The sequence below is a fragment of the Phascolarctos cinereus genome, unplaced genomic scaffold, assembly GCF_003287225.1.
Source record: "Phascolarctos cinereus isolate Bilbo 61053 unplaced genomic scaffold, phaCin_HiC Scaffold_9;HRSCAF=440, whole genome shotgun sequence".
NCBI classification, from domain to species: domain Eukaryota; kingdom Metazoa; phylum Chordata; class Mammalia; order Diprotodontia; family Phascolarctidae; genus Phascolarctos; species Phascolarctos cinereus.
This window is the reverse complement of record NW_027556402.1, coordinates 256,456,303-256,475,001: the sequence shown is the minus strand read 5'-3', so window position 1 is coordinate 256,475,001 and position 18,699 is coordinate 256,456,303. Positions and strand designations below refer to the sequence as shown.

Here is an 18,699-nt window from a genome sequence, read left to right as displayed (position 1 = left end):
AGGAGGAGGAGGAGGAGCACAGGGAGCACCAGGGTCCCGTCTCAGACCCCCCCACCCATGGTCCCGAGGCGGCGCCCCCGGGGCCGCCGGGCGCCCCGCCCCTGAGCTGGCCCGAGCCCCCCGGGGGCGGCCCGCCTCCCGAACCCCGCGATGAGGGGGGGCGGCGGAGAGCCCGAGCCTCGGGACCGCGCCGCTCGCCGCTCTGGGCCTCGGTTTCCCCATCTGTTATAATGAGGCGCCCGCTCTAGCCCGATGAGCCTATGAAAGTGCCCCCCCCAGAATGGAGCCCCTGAAGAACTTGCTCCTCAAGAGCCCCCTGGGCACCTGGAACGGAGGGGGGCGGGCCGAGGGCGCCCCCAAGACCGCCTACTGCAACCCCGTGTGGACCGCGCTGTTTGACTACGAGGCCAGCGGCCACGACGAGCTGACCCTACGCAAGGGCGACCGGGTGGAGGTGCTGTCCCGGGACGCAGCTATCTCCGGGGACGAGGGCTGGTGGGCAGGCAAGGTAGGCGACCAGGTGGGCATCTTCCCCTCCAACTACGTGTCCCGGGGCAGCCCCCCGCAGCCCGAGGTGGCCCGCTTCCAGGAGCTGCGCCTGGAGGAGGTGATCGGAGTGGGGGGCTTCGGGAAGGTGTACCGGGGCAGCTGGCGGGGCGAGCTGGTGGCCGTCAAGGCCGCCCGCCAGGACCCCGATGAGGACATCAGCGTGACTGCCGAAAGCGTCCGCCAAGAGGCTCGCCTCTTTGCCATGCTGGCGCACCCCAACATCATCGCGCTCAAGGCGGTCTGCCTGGAGGAGCCCAACCTGTGCCTCGTGATGGAGTATGCCGCGGGAGGGCCCCTCAGCCGGGCACTGGCGGGCCGCCGGGTCCCCCCTCACGTCTTGGTCAACTGGGGGGTGCAGATAGCCAGGGGGATGCACTACCTGCACTGTGAGGCTCTCGTGCCTGTCATCCACCGGGACCTCAAGTCTAACAACAGTGAGTAACCCACCTCCCCGTCCCTGCCCCTTCCCAGACTCCAGCCTCCAACTGCCCCCAGCCGCCTCTCTAAGGCCCTGACCCAAGACCCCTCAGCTCCGGGGCATGGCTCTCCCCACTCCCAGTCCCCTCCTCTCCTGGCCCCTGGGCCGAGCTGACCTAGGCCTATTGGGAAGTACTGGCTGGCAATTAGGAGTGGGGCAGGATACCTGGAACCCGGAGAAGCCAGCTGCTTTCTCTGAATCTTGCTCCTTGAGAAAACAGTTGGAAGGAAGGTGGCTGGGGCTCCCACAGCTCAGCTGCAGGGTGGTGGTCTGATAATAACAAGGGCAACTCCCCTTCCTCTCTTTTAAGGGGTAATGTTCCATATAAGGTAAGTGGGGCCCCTAGGGCCCCATTTAGCAGAAGAGAAAACTGAGGCAGAGAGAGCGGGGAAGTGACTTTCCCAGGGATGCTCTGGACTTCACTCTTTGACTCCAAACCTACAGATGTTTCCAGGCTTGAAGCCTGGCTCCAGAAACAGGGTTCTCACCCCACCCCACCCTAGGCATAAGATCAGAGAATGTCCAAGTGGGAAGAGCCCTTAGATCACATGGAATCCAACCCCCTCCTCTTATAGCGGAAGACACTGAGGCCTAGACAGAGGAGGGGACTGGCAGGCATCCTAGGGGTGGCCGGGGGCCTTGGCTGACAAGACTGGTGCTATCCTGGGGGTGTTGGGGGGGCTGGACCAGAGTGGACAGTCTGTCTGAGAAACCTAGCCTTCCCTTCTCAACTAGGACCACTTAAGGTTTAGGGAACCACCTCCCTCCCCACTGACCTGGGGTTCCACTGCCCCAGCCAAAGGCAGGGCCTTGAACATAGTAGAGGCTTAAATCAGCATTTATTTCTCTGGACAGTGCCGCTTATACCCCAAAGTCTCAGTGTCTAACTGTGGCTTTTGGAGGCTTTGTGAAAGAGACAACAGGCTCTCTTAGGCATTGCAAGAGAGCTCCTGGTGCAGCCTCATCCATCTTTCTCTCCCCTCCAGGGAGCTTTCTCTGACCACCTCAGTGCCCACTGCTTCCTCCCTCCCTCCTCCCACCTACCAGGCCCATCCCTGTCTTGTGGCACCCATCACGTTTGTCCTCATGACCGTTAGCTGCCTAGGTCTCGTTTTCCTTGCTAGCCTCTCTGCTCCTGGAGGGCGAGAAACTGGTCTGTTCCCCCTCCGCCTTCCCACCAGTGCCCAGTATAAACGAGCAATCGTTTCTTGAATGTATATTTTCACATTTTCCCCTGAAAATTGTTTCTAAGGGAACTGGACCAGAAGGCAGGAGAATAAAGTCCTTGTCCCACTTTGCCAGTGATGTGCCATGAGACCTCAGGGAGGTCAGTTTCCCTCTCTGGGCTCTAGTTTCCTCAGCTGTACTGGAGTTTAGATTCAGTGATTACTGAGGTCAAAGATTTCTGAGGCCCCGTGCTGGGGCCTGCCCTCAGTCTACCTGGGGACAGAGGATGAACCAGTGTGGAAGTATGCTGTATGTGGCTGGCGCTGACCTTCTGTCCATCTGGGGGAGGGGCCCATGCAGCCAAGGAAAGCTTCTTGGAGGAAAAAGGGCTTGAGGTGGGACCCAGCAGGAGGAAGGATAGAGCGTTTCAGACGGCAAAGGCAAGGAGGGTGAGGAGTCGTCTGGACCCCGGCCCAGGGCTGAGATTGAAGAATTGGGCAGGTAGCAGAGGTGGCCCCTTGGCCTCCCAAGCCCCCAGGAAGCTCGGGGCTGGGGATTCGGGTCTGCAGGGAGTTCTGGGTCCTTCTCTCCTGGATGGGGGAACTCAACATCACAACATCAGCAGAAAGCAGAGAGAGGTGGGCCCCTGCTTAGTGGTTTGGGGAAAGCAGAGACTCCCAAGTCAGGCCTTGCATTCAGGCCCACTAACCGCAGGTGACTTGAGCCCTCGAATCTCTGTGAGCCTCAGTTTCCCCTCGGTCAAAGGAGAGGCCAAGACCAGATGACGTCCAAGGTCCCTTTTGGCTCCAGCTCTGTGTCTCTGCTGGGCCCAGAGCTTCCAGCCTTCCCCACTTCTGGCTCCTTAGGCTGGGGGAAGGGAGGCCACAGACACCAGAAAGGGCCCCTATTCCCCCAGAGCCCAGGCAGGGTGCACCCCCAGCCCTGCGCCCACCAGGAGAGGGGATTCCCCTGCAGGCTGGACCCCTGGCTGGGGGGAGGGGACTCCTGGCTTCTGTTTTTCCTCCCTCCTCTTTACAGAGAAAATGGAACAATAGCCTGAGCCCCCCTCCCCACCCTCCCTGCTACTTCCTGCGTTTCCTGAACGGGCTTCCTGTCCCTGCCCTGGCCTCCTCTCTCCGTCTCCCTCTCCCTCTCCAGGCCCAGCTGGCTGCGGGGGTGGACTGTGGGGAGAGCTGGGAGCAGTCCCCCCCCCCCCCGGGCCAACCCCCCCCCCCCCCGATGGGATGCTGAGCTGTGATTTGGCTCCTGTAACCTAGGCACCTTGGGCCTCTGGCCTCCCAGAGCTTGGGCGTCCTGCCTCCTTCTAGACTCCAGTCCTGGGCCCAGGAGTCCTGAGTGCTTGGGGAAGGGGGGATCCCTATCCCGGGGGTGGGGGGACATGGCAGAAAACAATGGGCTGATTTTCCTGTAGTGGCCTGGACAATGGGGTCCTTGTGAGCTTTGGCCGGGGGAGAGGAGGGAGGGAATTCTCCAGACCCACGAGTCACAGGACTAGCTCTCCAGGGCTGCCCCAGCCCAGGCCAGCCCTGCTCCCCTCACCCCCCGACTTAGGTTGCTTAGAAAGGGGAAGCTGGGAGGACCAGGAAGGGAAGGGGAAGAAGTCTGGACAGGGCTGAGGGACAGAGCCAGCCCAGGGCTCCACGGAGTTGGGTAGCCTTGGGGGCCAAGTGAGGCCAAGTCCTGGGATTTGGAAACAGCGAAGAACCGAGCCAGGCCTTTGGGCCAGGCTGAGTGAGCCGAGGCCATGCGACCCCTCAGGGAAGCCCAGAAAGGCAGGAAATAGAGACATCTGAGCCTGGCAGGCCACTTCCCTCTATGGCTCAGCTGGCTGGATTGGAGCTCAGGACACAGCTTCCAGGCCTGTGCAGCCCAGGGCTAACCATGTCTGTCTGGGCCTCAGTTTCCTCATCTGTCCAGTGAGAGAGCTCCATTCAGTTCAATTCAATGAGAATTCTATTAAGTGCCTCCTAGGTGCCAGGCCCTGGGGCTAACAAGACAGAAAATGAAATGATTCTTGTCCTCAGAGAGCTTACATCCCACTGGGGAAACTGGTCTCCAAGGGCGTGTCCAGCTCCACATTCTATGACTGTGACATTTCCCTGCTTCCCTGGGATCAACCCAGGACTGCTGGGCGGGAACTCAGGGAGGGGGGCATGAAGGGCACCTGCCCGCATGCCAGCTCTGCCAGTCTTGGGATTGGAACTGGAAGGCACCTTTGAGGCCATTCGTTTCTGGGTCCCTCTGGACATGCTCATGGCCCTGCCCAGCTTTGGGACCAATCCAGACTCTGCTTTGTGTGACCTTAGGGGAGGCCCTCGATTTGTCTGGGCCTCAGCTGCTGCCCAGCCCTCTCTGCTTTTTTTTTTTGGGGGGGGGGAATTGGAGTTAACTGACTTGCCCAGGGTCACTTGGTTAGTAAGTGAGGCTGAATTTGAACTCAGATCCTCCTGACTCCATTGAGCCACCTAGCTGTCCCAGCCCCCTCTGCTTTTGAGGCAGGATGGGAAGCCCACCAGGAAACTTAAAAGCCCTCCCTTCCAGGTGGTGAAGCCAGAAGGAATGGTGTGATGGGCAAGAGGGGCTCCCAGGCTCCTAGGTCCTTTACAGATGAGGAAACTGAGGCCTAGGGAAACGGGATGGGCCCAAAGTCGCCAAAGGAGGGAGCATCAAGATGGGATTTGAACTCTGAGCCAGGGCTCCTCCCACAGTACCTGGCTGCCTCTCCGAAGTTTAAGGCAGCAGCCTGAGGGTGGGGCTGAGGCCCAGGAGGAAACAGGAAATGAAATGAACTAGAGGCAAAGAGGAATCCCCTCCTTGGCTTCCCCCCTTCCCTTCCCTTCGGCCTGGTTTCACCAGAGAACGCTGGGCTTGGGGTCAGGGAAGCCTGGGTTCAAATTCCTAGGGAGACCCGCCCTAGCTGGAGCTCAGCCACGGAGCTGCAGTCCTGTCACCCATAAAACGGGAACCAGTCATGGCAGCCCCCGTGGCCCAGGGCTGTCATCAGACTCCTTGAGATCACCTACCCAATTTCTTTGGAAACCTGACAGCTCTAAAGAAACGTCATTCTCATTAAGCTGCAACTGTCCGGCTCTGAGGGGATGGCAAAAGGCGTTTTATTGAATGCCTGCTGCATGCCTGGCACTGTGCTGAGCTCTTTACAAATATCTCACTTGAGTCTTGAAAAAACCCTATGAAGGAGGTGTAATTATCATGCCCATTGTATAGGTTAGGAGACTGAGGCACATACAAGTTCAGTGATTTTCCTGGTGTCACACAGCTAGTAAGCGTCTTGGGCAGAATTTGAATTCCAGCCTTCCTGCCTGGCCCACCTAGCTGCCTGGCTGTAAAGCCCTTGGGGACCACCTAGTTCATACCTCCCTCTGTCCGTCCCCCCCTCCCCATTTTACAGATATGAAAACTGAGGCCCAGAAAGGGACTTTGGGCACTTGCCTAGGGTCACGCTAGTATGTACCAGAGGTGAGATGAAAGGTTGGCTTCTCCGGCTCGGGGCCAATGCTCTTTCCATAGTTAAATAAAAGCTGGGGAGTGGTAGGGGCTAAGGAGAAATCAGAGAGTATGTACCCTAGGATAGTCTGAGAAAAAAGAATGCAAACAGAGGGGGCTCCGGGGCTCAAAGGAGGCGTCATGAGGGAGCCCGGGAGGGAAACGGGGCATTGAGAGGGCAGAGGTGAGGAGGGTGTGCATGGCAGGCATGGAGGACTGGTGGAGGCAGATGCTTGGATGCAGGAGATGGTCCAGTTTGGGGTGAAGACACTGACGTCGGACTAGACTGGGTGACTGGAACCAGGCTGTGAAGCGCTGTCCCTGCATTTTCTCCCAGGGTCCCTAGGAAGCCACAGAGGGCTTTTTGAGCAGGGCAGGAGCAGTAGCGGTCAGACCTTAAGAAACCTTCTGGCCACCCGAGCTACCTGCTTGCCTGGGTGACTGGTCGCAGCGTCTGCCTCAGTGGGCCTCCTGGAATCTGACACTCATCCCGTCCCCAGACAAAACCCTCTGTGCACCACCGTGCCACATGACTTGCTGGGCGTCCTGTCTCTGCCCCGCGCTGAGGCCGGTCGGTGAAAGGACAGGGGTGTGCTCCGGGGCCCTTTCCCGCTCACGGGGCTCTCCTCTCGCCCCAGTCCTGCTGCTGCAGCCCGTGGAGGGGGACGACGTGGAGCACAAGACCCTGAAGATCACCGACTTTGGCCTGGCCCGAGAGTGGCACAAGACGACCCAGATGAGTGCCGCGGGCACCTATGCCTGGATGGCGCCCGAAGTCATCAAGGCCTCCACCTTCTCCAAGGGCAGCGACGTCTGGAGGTCCGAGGGCCCTGACCAGGGGAGAGGGAGGGGGGCACCCGCAGGGTCGGGAACTGACTCGGGCTTCTCCTCTGGCCCGCAGCTTCGGGGTGCTGCTGTGGGAGCTGCTGACCGGGGAGGTGCCATACCGTGGCATCGACGGCCTGGCCGTGGCCTACGGAGTCGCCGTTAACAAGCTCACCCTGCCCATCCCCTCCACCTGCCCGGAGCCCTTTGCTCAGCTCATGGCTGGTAAGGGAGCCAAGCATTCGGGGCGCTGGGGAGGGGGCGGGGGGGGGAAACGCAGGGAGAGCCCCCCATCCTCTCCTCCCATTTGCTCCTTCCCCTAAGACTGCTGGGCGCAGGACCCCCCACCGCCGGCCAGACTTCGCAGCCATCCTGCAGCAGCTGTCGGCCTTGGAAGCCCAGGTGCTGAGGGAGATGCCCCGAGACTCCTTCCACTCCATGCAGGACGGCTGGAAGCGGGAGATCCAAGGACTCTTTGATGAGATCCGGGCAAAGGAAAAGGTGCTGGCTCCCTGGGCCCTGGGAAGGGATGGGAGCATTGAGAGCAGAGCCAGGATCTGACCCCAGCTCTTGTCTCCAAATCCAGTGTGTTTAGTCCTTGCCTTATAAGATGGGGCTGGGGGGGGGACATCTGGGTCCCCTAGAAAGGAGGCCGCTGGGGGAGACTAGGAGTGCGGGTGATGAGGTTCCTGGTGAGGACAGTGTGTCTGGACCCAGGACAGGGGCTGCTAGGCAGATCTGCAGGGGCAGCTGGGGGTCCAGAATGCCTGGCTCCTCAGAAGGCAGGAGGCTAGGGGAGCCCGTGGGCCGGGGTGGGCAGGGAGCCTAGGAGGAGGACACCCGAGACCCCGGAGCCGACGGGGCAGGATGTCGTCTTTGCTGTTTGACTGCTGGTGTGACGGGCTGGGCTAGCCACCCTGCCCCCTTTGCTTCCTCTGCTAGAAAATGAGGAGGGAGCAGCCAGCAGCTTTTCCAGCTTTCCATCTCTGAGCCTGGGTGGGAGTAGGGGAGGGAGAGAATTTGGGAGAGCTCCAGGAACCTGGAGGAGGAGGGGGGGGTGCGGGGCTTCAGGGTCCTGGAGGAGGAGGAAGGGGCACCCCCCTGGGGGGCGGGGCTCTCTCCCAGGGGCAGGGCTGCCCGGTCCTGGAGGAGGGGGCACCCCCTGGGGGCCGGGGCGCCGGGGCCTCTAACGCGGGACACCCCCCCCCCCCCCGCCTTCCCGCCCAGGAGCTGCTCAGCCGCGAGGAAGAGCTGACCCGGGCGGCGCGGGAGCAACGCTCCCAGGCCGAGCAGCTGCGCCGGCGCGAGCACCTGCTGGCGCAGTGGGAGCTGGAGGTGTTCGAGCGCGAGCTGACCCTGCTCCTGCAGCAAGTGGACCGAGAGCGGCCGCACGTGCGCCGCCGCCGGGGCACCTTCAAGCGCAGCAAGCTGCGGGCGCGGGACGGCGGCGAGAGGATCAGCATGCCTCTCGGTGAGGGGGCGGGGCTTCGCCGCAGGGTCTCTTTGCATGCTTCCTTGTGAGTGGCTCTAGGTGGAGGGGGTGGGGCTCCCGGGAGCGGGACGGGGCCTAGACGGAGTTTATTTGCATACTGCCTTGTGAGTGGTGGGGGCGGGGCCTGGGAGTCGGGGCTCAGGCCATCTGGTCACTTTTTTTCTCCCTGCGACCACCCTTAGACTTCAAGCACCGGATCACCGTGCAGGCCTCTCCTGGCTTGGACCGGAGGAAAAACGTCTTTGAGGTCGGGGCCGGGGACTCACCCACTTTCCCACGCTTCAGGGCCATCCAGTGTAAGAGACCCCTGCCCTGGGACCCAGGTGTCCGCCCCCACCTGACAAGCTTAGCTCCCCCCTTTCCATTCAGCAGGGAATGTTAGCCCTGGAAGGAGAAACAGTCCCAGAGGGCTGCATGCCTTGTGCAAGATTGCCCAGGGAGTGGGGGGCAGAGCTTGCCTTCCTCCCTTCTTCCCCCTTCCCTGTGGGGTGCCAGCCTTGGCTGCCCTGCCCTGAGTGGGGAGGAGCAGGGCTCCTGAGTCAGATCCTCTTCCCTTCTTTCTCAGTGGAAGCTGCAGACACTGGACAGGTTTGGGGTCGCCAGTCCCCACGACGCTTGGAAGACCCAGGGAATGGGGAGCGCCGGCCGTGCTGGGCCTGGGGGCCTGGGTCCCCTAAGTCAGGAGAGGCTCAGAATGGGAGGTGAGTGTCCTGCTTAGGCCCCAGACCACCCGGCACCTCCTCCACCCCGTTCCCCACTCTGTTGCTCACCTCTGCTCTCCTGCCCTCCCCAGGAGGCGGTCCCGAATGGATGAGACAACCTGGTACCTGGACTCCAATGACCCGTCCCCCCTGGGGTCTCCATCCACCCCCCCTACGCTCAATGGTGAGTGTTCTGCTGCCGAGCCACAGCCCTTCAGGTCCTCTCTGGGAGACAGTTCTGGGCCCCCTTTGGCCCATCCTGGATGCTCACAAGGAGGTTTCTGATACTTGCTGGGGGGCCCTGTGCACTTGTCCTGCCACCTGATTGGTGGAAACCTGTATCCCCAAGGTAGAACCAGAGTGATTAGAGCAACGCAGGCCCCGCCTCCTTCTCCCCATCAGAGGACATCTGAAGGCAGCTCTCCTGCAGGGGGATGGCTGGGAGGAGGGGACCCAATGGCGCCCACAAGGATGGCTCAGGTGCCTTGCTGTGTGCCTGGGGCAGTGCCCAGGGGAATGAGGCTCGAGCTGGTACTTGGACTGAGGGAGGATGAGTGAGCGAGACCCAAGTGTGCCAGATGGCAGATGAGGGATTCAGGCTCTGTGTGCCAGAGGAGGCCCAAGAAGGGACAAGGGGCCCCTTCCACTCCGGCCCCTCCCAGCCAGGGTTACCCACATTCCTCCCTTTACGAAGCCCCTCATTCCAGCCAGACTGACCGAGCTGCCCTCCCTGCAAAGGTCATCTTCTACCTGCATGCCTTTGCGTGAAGTCCTGCCTGCCTTCACAAGGCTTAACTCAGCGTCACCTCCTAGGGGAAGCCTTCATGATAACTCAGTATTCCCCCAGTAATACACAGCATCTAGGAGGCAGAAATTCTCTGTATGTCGAGTCCCCAGCATGGTGCCTGCCATGTCCCTGGAGAGAGGGAGATGGAACTGTGGGGGGCAGGCTGGGAGCCAGGTGCCTGGGTCAATCCTACTATGCGCGTGGGAATTCCATGGGAGCCAAAGGGAGAAGGGAGGCCAGATGAGGCTGGAGAAGGTCACGCCTCTGTCCCACCCTCCTGGAGCTCCCCACAGATCAGTATTCAACGCTATGGGCAGTGCTGGCAGGCATGGGGCTGGGCCAGCCCCTCAGGAAAGACTTCCTGGGGGAGCAGAGGGCTTAGAGAGCAACCAGATTTGGAGGGGGAGGGAGGGCATTTCCTCGTTCAGTCCCTCTGTCTAGTGATCCCAAGAGAAATCGCATCCATTGAGCTCAATCAGCATTTATTAAGTACCTACTGTATACCAGGCATGATGGTAGTCTCTGGGAATGCAAAGACAAAAATGAGCCCGTCTCTGCCTTGAGGAGCTTATGTTCTGTTGGAGGGAAATAAGGTGCAGAGAAGGAGATAGTCATTATGTTAGAGGGGGAACACTCAGGTGTGTAAGGGATCAGGAAAGGCCTTGCATTGGAGGGGCCCCTTGAGCCCAGGAGTGACCAGGGCTGTGGCTTGCAGACCTAGGCTTGAAGAACTACCATCGAAATGGCCAGAGGTCTAAGGTGGAGTGGGGCGGCCCAGGCAGCTCTGTGAAGGGGGCTGGGACCTGCTAGTGGAGGGAAGTGGGGAGAAGGGCAAAGCCTCGTGGTGCTGCCTTCTTCCTCGGCCCAGGGCCTCCCTTCTCTGTCCCCTGAAGCGCCTGCTCTGTGCTTCCTCCTCAGGTGACATCCGCCCCCCAGAGCCCGAGGAGCCTCGGCGAGCAGGCCCCTCGGACCGGAGCGGAACGCCCAAGATCATCCAGCGTGCCCTGCTCCGGGGGACGGCTCTGCTGGCCTCTCTGGGGCTGGGCCGTGATCTGCAGCAGGCTGGCGGCGGGGCCCGAGACAAGGGAGATGCTACCCCTGAGGAGGTGGCGGCGTCACCCCCCTCCCCCCTCATTTGCTTCTCTCCCAAAACTCCAGATGCCCCGACCTCCCCACTGAGCCTGGACGCTGAGACGCCTCCCAGCCCCCCGCTGCTTGACCTGGGAACCCCTGGGGGGCAGCCCTCTGCCAAAAGCCCCCGCCGAGAGGAGGCGATGCGGGGTAAGAAGGCCCAGCCTGAAGGCAGGGACCGAATCTCCAGACTCCAAAAAGCAGCTGTCTATTTATCAGAAGGAGGAGGGAACTTGGAATTTAGAGTGTACAACATCAGAGCTGAGAGGGCCATTAGAACAGGGGATATCAGACCTAGAAGAGGTCATAGCACGTCATGGCTGGGCAAGACCTTAGGATGCAGAGGCCTAGAGCTCAGAGGGCCCTTAGAACAGGGGATGTCAGGTCTAGAAGAGATCATAGAACATCACAGAACATCATAAATGGACGAGACCTTAGGACGCAGAGGCCTAGAGCTGAGAGGGCTCTTAGAACAGGGCCGTCCCTGTCAAAGAGCCCACCTGGCCCAGCACCTTGATGTGGGGTCAGTGAGAGGCTAGCTCCTTCTGGGACCTCCCACTGCTTCCCTTTGCATTGGCTTCTTTAGGAGGGGGTCTGGTAGTGAGGAGGTCAAGGCCTGGGCCTCACGAGGCTGGTGGGAGGGTTGGCCTAGGTTTGGGGTGGCCCCGTGTTCTCCTGTATTAAGCTTCTCCTCTGCTTTCCTTGCAGGTGGGGCTGTCTCCCCCCCTCCTGGGGCCTTCCGTTCCCCTCCTGGCACCCCCCGATCCCCAACACTGGGCCTCATCGGCAGGCCTCGGCCTTCACCCCTTCGGAGCCGCATCGACCCCTGGAGTTTTGTGTCCACGGGACCCCGCCCATCCCCACTTCCATCTCCGCAGCCCACCCCACGTCGAGCCCCCTGGACCCTGTTCCCAGACTCAGACCCCTTCCGGGACCCCCCACCCTTCGACCCTTTTGGGCCAGAGTCCCCGCAGAACAGGAGAGCCCAGACCAAAGACATGGGGGGCCAGGCTCCTTGGGGAGCCACAGAACCAGAGGGGAGCCCCTGAATGATGGGGGCAAGGCATACCCCACAATGAGGTGGGAGCACCTCGGAGCCTTTCAGGGAGCTGGCCCTGGGGAGGCGGATGCCCCCCAAGGGGGACCTTCAGCCAGAGGGGGCCCTCTCCAGGAGCCACTGTATACACTGGAAAAGGAGAAAGGGGCCGGACCCCCAAAAGGCCACTATATCCATGGGGCTGATGGCCCCTGCCCACTATTTCCCTAGTCCCTCTGGAAGGGGCTGAGCAGTCTCTAGGAGCTAGGGCCCTTTCCCAGCTGCCTCAGTTTCTTCTAGAGGCTCCCATTTTCTCCTCTAAGGTGGCCCTTTTTTGGGGGGGGGAGGCACAAGATGGGGATGAAACCTTCCTTCCCTGGAACACTATTGCTGCACCTGAAGCCTTAACACTGGACTGAGGGGAGGCTGGGGTCCCCCCTGCCATCCTGTGAAGCCATCCCCTTGGCCCTCTTCTTCCCCAGTTGGGGCTTGACACTGTAACTGGCTGGTTTAGGGGGCACCAGAACCTGTCTCAGGGAATCACTGTCCGCCCTTCCCCTGGCCCCGGGGCGGGAGGCAGGGAGTGCAAAGCTATGTGGTTGTGGCCCCTGGGGATGGGGGAGAGGGAGGGGCTGATGTGTCCAGGGGTGACTGGGCCATCACCACCATTGGGGTATATTCCACTGTGTTTCCCCAGTGGCCCAGAGACTGTCTGGGATGGGGCCTCCTCCCCTAAGGAGGGCAGGAGCGCACGCCCCCCCTCCATCCCGCAGCTTGTCATGTCCTTAGAGGTGGGGACTCCCAGAACACTCCCCCCCCACCTCCCAGCCCTGGTCTGGAGGTCACAGCCTAGACTCTTAGGCCCTAGAGTGCCACTGAAACCAAATAAACTTCAGCTGTCTACACTGGCTCAGCTTTGTTCTGTTGGACTATGGGAGAGGATTCTGGGAGTAACTGGCATCTGGCCCTGAGACCTAGAGCCGGGATGTTAGTAGCTTTGGAAATGCAGTCAGTCCACAAAGAGTAAGGACTTTGGGCACAAGAGACAAAAGTGAACTGTCCTGCCCTCGAGAAGATTGCCTGCTGTTGGGGAAGACTGCAGGCCTGAAAAGAGAACTGCCCAAAATGGTGGGTTACAGAGACGAGCAAGCTCTGGGGGTGGGTGATGGCTGGTGTGGAAACCCTTCTGGGCGATTTCATGTCCTTGATCAGTGTTCTTCTGTTTGCCTTCTCAGTGGGTGGGTGGGGGCAATAGAGAAAGAATTTGGAACTCAAGAAATATTAAAAAGCTAATATAAAAAAACATGCAAGCAGGACTCTACCCTCCAGAAGCCTACATTCTAATGAGGGAAATAATGTGTAAACACATACATACAAAGGAAGTTAAATGTAGCAGAGACGGGAAATAATTAACCAATGCAAGATGCTGGTATTAAGGAGGCTGGGGAAGGCTTCCTGGAGGAGCTGGGCTTTAGCTGGGCCTTAAAGGAAGACAGGTAGGTCAGTGGTCAAAGCGGAGGAGGGGGAGCCTGTCCAGGCCTGGGGTACAGCCAGAGAGAAGGCCCACAGTGGAGAGAGAGAGGCAGCAGGAGGCCAGGATCACTGGATAGAACAGTAAGGGGTTGGAAGACTGGAAAGGTGGGAGGGGACCAGGTTATGGAGGGCTGTGAAGGCCAAACAGAGAATTCTGTATCAGAATCTGTTGAGTAGGGGGTGACAGGACCAGACCCGGGCTTGAGGAACATCTCTTTGGTGGCTGAGTGGAGGATGGAGTGCAGTGGGGAGAAGCCTGAGGCAGGCAGGTCCCCCCCATCACTTCTGCCAGCAGCTCCTGCAATAGTCCTGGTGTGAGGGGATGAGAGTCTGCACCAGGGTAGGGGCAATGTCACAGGAGGGAGGGAGAAAGAGAGACAGAGAGAGAACAGAGAGAGGAGGGGGGCAGGGAAGGAAAGGGACACATGACAGAGAAAGAGACAGAACAGGGGGCAGGGAAGTAGAAAGAGAAAGGGAGGGAGAGAGAGAGAAGTTGTGTGTGTGTGTGTGTGTGCATGTGTGTGTGTTTGAGGGGAACACTGCAGCTGGGGGGATCGGGAAAAGGAAGCCTGTAGAAGGGGGCACGGGGGCTGTGGGAGGCTGAGGTGACATGCGAAGGCATCCCAAGCAGGGGCGCACATGGTACAGAGGCCACCAACAAAACCCTCAAGGCTTGGCTGTTGCTCTGGTGATCAGTGGGGTGGGCAGTAAGCACTGGGTTTTCCTTGCAGGCCCTAGAGCTGTGGGAGCTTGGCCTGAGGATCTGGGGCCTATCTGGTCCTCAGTTTCCCCACCTGTAAACTGAGGATGGTGGGCCAGATAATCTCTCCAGCTTTTCCCAGATCTGGCTCCTGAGATGCTCTTGGACACGGTGACCGCTCCCCTGCCTCCCGCCCGTGGCTGGTGAAGTGACGACACAGAATGTGAGCACGGGGTTGGAAAGAAAGGAGAACAGAGTCTCGGGACCTGTGGGGTCTGCTAACGGCTGAGTGTGCTTGGACAAGTCTCTTTCCCTCTGTTCCACCTGTAAATTGCAAGATGCTTTTTAGGGTGACTGCTATCACTCTCCCCTGGTCCCCAGCCCACACACCTCCAGCTTAAGGCTCCTCCCTCATCCCAGGTTCTCATCCCCTCTCATTCACCCACACGGGGCACCGCCCTTGTCCTCCTCCCAGCACCCAGGAGCTCTGTTTCTCAGCTGCTTGCTGTCCGTCCCTGTCCCTCAGAGCCCAGGAGCCCTGCGCCACTCCCCTCCCCTGCTCCCGGATCTGAGGAGCACGGGGGATGCTGGGCATGGGGCCCGGGGCCCGATACTGGCTGCTCCTGGCCTGTTACCTGGCCTATTTACTGCTAGGGTCTGCTGTGTTCATGGTCATCGAGGGTCCCCCTGAGCACAGGCTCCGGGAACAGCTGCTGGGGCACCTGGCTGCCTTCCAGGCAGACCACCGGGATTGCCTGTCCCCTGACAAGCTGGAGGCACTACTGGAGGTGGTCCTGCGAGCCCAGACCTATGGCGTCTCTGCCTTGGGCAATGCCACCGAGCCTGAGAACTGGGACTTTGCCTCTGCTCTGTTCTTTGCTGTCAGCATCCTCACTACCACAGGTAAGAGGCCCTGGAGGAAGGGAAGAGGCCAGGGATTTCTAGAGCCCACACACTGCCGACCCCCATGGGGTGGAATGGTGGCCAGGGTCTTCCTCCCCCTGCCCTAGCGCTCCTGGATGGGGCAGCCCACTGACAAGACCAGAGATTCCCCTCTGCACACACAGGCACCCAGCGTGGGGTGCAGGGGGATAGCCTCCCAACCCCTGACGCTTCCCAACCGGTACCTCCAGTTTATCAGCCAGCAGGGGTGTGTCCTGCCTTTGAGCCCCACCCACTCCGGGCTGCTCCCTCTGGAACTGGAGAGGAGCGAGCGGAACCCGGCCCCGAATCTCGGGTTTGGGAGGGTCCTCAGGCCCCGTGACCTCTCTGACAAATGGAGAACTATAGGGGCAGCGAGGAGGCGCAGTGGACAGAGCACCGGCCCTGGAGTCAGGAGGACCTGAGTTCAAGTCTGGCCTCAGACACATAACACTTACTAGCTGTGTGACCCTGGGCAAGTCACTTAACCCCATTGCCTCGCCAAAACAACAACGGCAACAAATGGAGAGCTGCCCTCTGCTTGAAGCGCTCCAGTGATGGAGAGCTCACTCCTTCCAGCTCTGTTGGGAAGATGTTCCTGGGATCGAGGCCCGATGTACCTCTGTACTACCCCCACCCCTGGTTCTGCCCCCCTCCAGTTAAAAGAAACATGAACAACCCTCTCCCCGTGACAACCCTTCAATTATTTGAAAGCGAGGATGGCTCCCCCCCAGGTTCCCCCCCACTCCGACTTTTCTCTTGTCCAGGATATTATTATCTCCGTTTTTACAGATGAGGAAACAGGCTCAGAGAAAATAAGGGACCCGGCTAGTAAGTGTGTAGAGCAGAATTTGAACTCAGGCCCTCTGGACTCCAAATAGTCTATGAGGCCACTAGAGAGTGCAGGTGATGGTGTCTGGGTTTTTGCTTAAATTTCAAAAGAAAGAAAGTCAGTCCCCAACATACAGCCCAGTGCTGGCTGGCTCAGAGCGTCTGCTGAATTGAATTGTTATTCAGAATCCCAACTGTCAATATCCCAGTGAAACGTTAGAAGAAGGGGCGTACAAAGGGGCCCATAGACTGAGAGCTGGGATGCTCACTTCGAGGGCTGGCTGGGGGACCTTGAGCAAGCCATTGCCTTCTCTGGGCCTCAGTTTCCCCACTCATCAAATCAGGAGGTTGGACCCAAAGGTGAGGGTCTCTGGAATCTCTCAGCTCAAGAGCCGTGGGACGTGGTCACGTGACTCTCAGCAACGTCGCAGGGGACGGGTCACCCTCCTTAAATGCCCGGGGGATACAGAGCTTTGTGCCGGCTGCTGGGGCATCCCTGCAGAAGGAGGATTGTTCTAAGCAGCTGCGGGAAGAATTAACAGAAGTGACGAAGAGACAGATAATAAATCTGGGCTCCGGAGGAGGGAAAAGCTCACTAGTGAACCGAGCCATCAAAAGTGGAAGGGCTGCTTGCCCAGGTAGTGAGCTCCCCATCTTGGGAGGTCTTTGAGAAGAGGATGTCACAGGGGCCATTCTTGGTTTTTTGTTTGTTTTTTGATAGGCAATGGGGTTAAGTGACTTGCCCAGGGTCACACAGCTAGTAAGTGTCAAGTGAGGTCCTCCTGACTCCAGGGTCAGTGCTCTATCCACTGCGCCACCTAGCTGCCCCCTGCAGGGTCCATTCTTGCTCCCACCTGGCTGGGCCTCCAGCCTCTGAAGGCCGCTGAACTTGGAGACTGAGTTTTATAGAGTTGACCTCTGAGGAGGGGGATACACGGCACGCCCTGATAAGCATCTCTGTTGGGGACCTGGGGGAGGGGCAGCTCCCACAAGGTCAGGGTGGCTCCGAAGTCAGAGAGGAGACTTTTAACGGGAGGGAAGGGTGGCTGCCGGGCTTCCCGGCTTGGAGTCAGCTTCACTGGGGACCTCCGTGGGTCTGGAGAACTGAGAACCTTGGAAGGCCTTGGAAGACTCCTGCCAGGAAGGGGATGGGTAGGGCACAGTCCCTGCATGTCTGGCAGGCCACTGTTCAGTCCCTCCTTCCCTCTCTTCCCCGTCCAGGTTACGGCCACACGGCCCTGCTCTCAGATGGCGGGAAGGCCTTCTGTGTGGGCTTCGCAGGCCTGGGCCTGCCCGCGGGTCTTGTGCTGGCCACTGTCCTGCACCAGCACCTGCTGCGCCCACTGCACAGTCTGGCGATCTGGGCGGCTGCCCGCTGTGGCCTGGCCCCTGCCAGGGTCCCCTGGCTCCAAGCCTCCCTGCTGAGCCTGACGGTCGGCGCCATCTTTGTTCTGCTGCCCACCCTGGTGCTCTGGAGCCAGGAGGACGGCTGGAGTCTGCTGAACGCCTGCTACTTCTGTTTTATGTCGCTCAGCACGATTGGGCTGGGGGACATGGTGCCTGGCCAGGACCGCCACCCTGCCCTCTATTGGCTCTCCCAGCTGGCCCTCATCTGTGAGTAAAGGAGATGGTCACTGGGGTGGGGTGGGAGCCCGGGAACCCTCCTGACCGTGAGGCCACCTTTACACTGAACACCCAGTCCCTAAGTAGAAAGTAGCTCTAATGGTGGAAATTCAGGCACCATGGCAGGCCAGTGTGGCAGAGGAATTGAATTGGAAGGGCCCTCAAGGATCATTTACTCCAACTCCTTCATTTACAGAGGAGAAAGATGACTCCACTAAAGGCGTAATAAGTGCCAGAGTCAAGACTGAACCCAGGTCCTTTGACTCCAAACCTGGTGCTTTTTCCTAAGGTGGGGGGGACAACCTTCCAGGGTCTTGCCTTAAGCAGGAGGTGAATGACAAAGAAGCTTGGGGAGGGGATGAGCTGGCTTTTGGTGACCAAGCATCCCCAAGGGGGCTGCTTTGAGGCCCTTCAGTAGGAAGGCTCTTCCCAGCAGCGGGAGGCAGCTTACCACAACTGGAGTGTTTTTTTAAGAATTAAGGAAGACCAGAAGGATCTTCAAACTGTGCAGAAAGCTCTCCTGGGGGAGGCCTAGGCATCTTGCTCCTCTTGGCCAGAGAGGGCAGTGCTAGCAATGGTGGAGCGAGGGGGAGCTGGTCACTTGTGCGGGGTGTGAACCAGGGGATGACTGATGCCTCAGAGGTCCCTTCTGTGACTGCCACTGAGAAGCTGGCCTGCTGCAGAAGGGAAGGAAGACTCTGCCTCTCGCTGCTCCCCATCCCAGGGGCCGAGGGCTCAGCTGCCCATTTGTTGCAGAGACAGGCGTCTCTCCCAGGCTGGGACCCAGAGGCCAGAAGGAAGTGGGGAAGGCACAGCAGGAGAGGAGGGTGAGGCAAGAGCCCAGCCACTCTTTCCAAGAGCAGGGGTACAAACAATGTGAACTTCGGCTGCCCAGGGGCCCTCATCCTATTCTCTCCCTCACTCTCACTCTTCTCCACCAGGTTACCTGCTTCTGGGGCTGCTCACCCTGCTATTGACTCTGGAGACAGTCTCAGAGCTAAAGGAGGTCCAAGCAGTCGTGGCCTTCTTCAGCTACAGCATCTCCAAGAGCCCAGAGGACCAAACGGGCATTGTGACTCAGGATGCTCTGACCCTTAGCAACTGCCCGCCTCCTACCACCTTCCCTGGGACAGATCAGCACCCCTTGAGCTGCCCCACAGAACTTGGAGTGTCCCCCTCCTCCACAGTGTGAAGTGGGGTCGACATGGCCAGAGTGGAAAACGGCTAGAACTATGGGGCTTGAGGGAGCTGATGGGATGCTGCGAGCTTTAGGGGATGTGTGTGTGTGTGTGTGTGTGTGTGTGTGTGTGTGTGTGTGTGTGTGTGTGTGTGTGGTATTGGGGTGTGTATGTGTGGGCAGGTGGGTGAGTAGGTCGGTGGTGTGGGGGTGTGTAGGTGGG

At 59.6% G+C, this 18,699-nt stretch overlaps 2 protein-coding genes across 2 annotated transcripts; both read left to right on the top strand.

Moving 5' to 3' along the window:
* Positions 1-3: 3 nt before the first annotated feature.
* Positions 4-12,599, top strand: MAP3K11 (mitogen-activated protein kinase kinase kinase 11). Its single transcript, XM_020968158.2, is given in 11 exon segments — positions 4-983; positions 6,358-6,538; positions 6,621-6,769; positions 6,869-6,885; positions 6,887-7,045; positions 7,772-8,015; positions 8,219-8,332; positions 8,602-8,737; positions 8,830-8,921; positions 10,443-10,805; positions 11,364-12,599. Coding segments are annotated over 11 exon segments (2,499 nt in total). The 5' UTR covers positions 4-280; the 3' UTR covers positions 11,705-12,599.
* Positions 12,600-13,880: 1,281 nt separating this feature from the next.
* Positions 13,881-18,597, top strand: KCNK7 (potassium two pore domain channel subfamily K member 7). Its single transcript, XM_020968159.2, has 3 exons — positions 13,881-14,827; positions 16,898-17,290; positions 18,241-18,597. The coding sequence occupies exons 1-3, from the start codon at positions 14,509-14,511 to the stop codon at positions 18,489-18,491; spliced, it is 963 nt and encodes a 320-aa protein (XP_020823818.1). The 5' UTR covers positions 13,881-14,508; the 3' UTR covers positions 18,492-18,597.
* Positions 18,598-18,699: the final 102 nt, after the last annotated feature.

Excerpts from the sequence above, each read along its gene's own strand:
- KCNK7 (XM_020968159.2), top strand. The coding sequence starts at position 14,509 with ATGCTGGGCATGGGGCCCGGGGCCCGATACTGGCTGCTCCTGGCCTGT. Across the intron at positions 14,828-16,897 it reads CAGCATCCTCACTACCACAG|GTTACGGCCACACGGCCCTG; the intron begins GTAAGAGGCCCT and ends TTCCCCGTCCAG. Across the intron at positions 17,291-18,240 it reads CTCCCAGCTGGCCCTCATCT|GTTACCTGCTTCTGGGGCTG; the intron begins GTGAGTAAAGGA and ends CTTCTCCACCAG.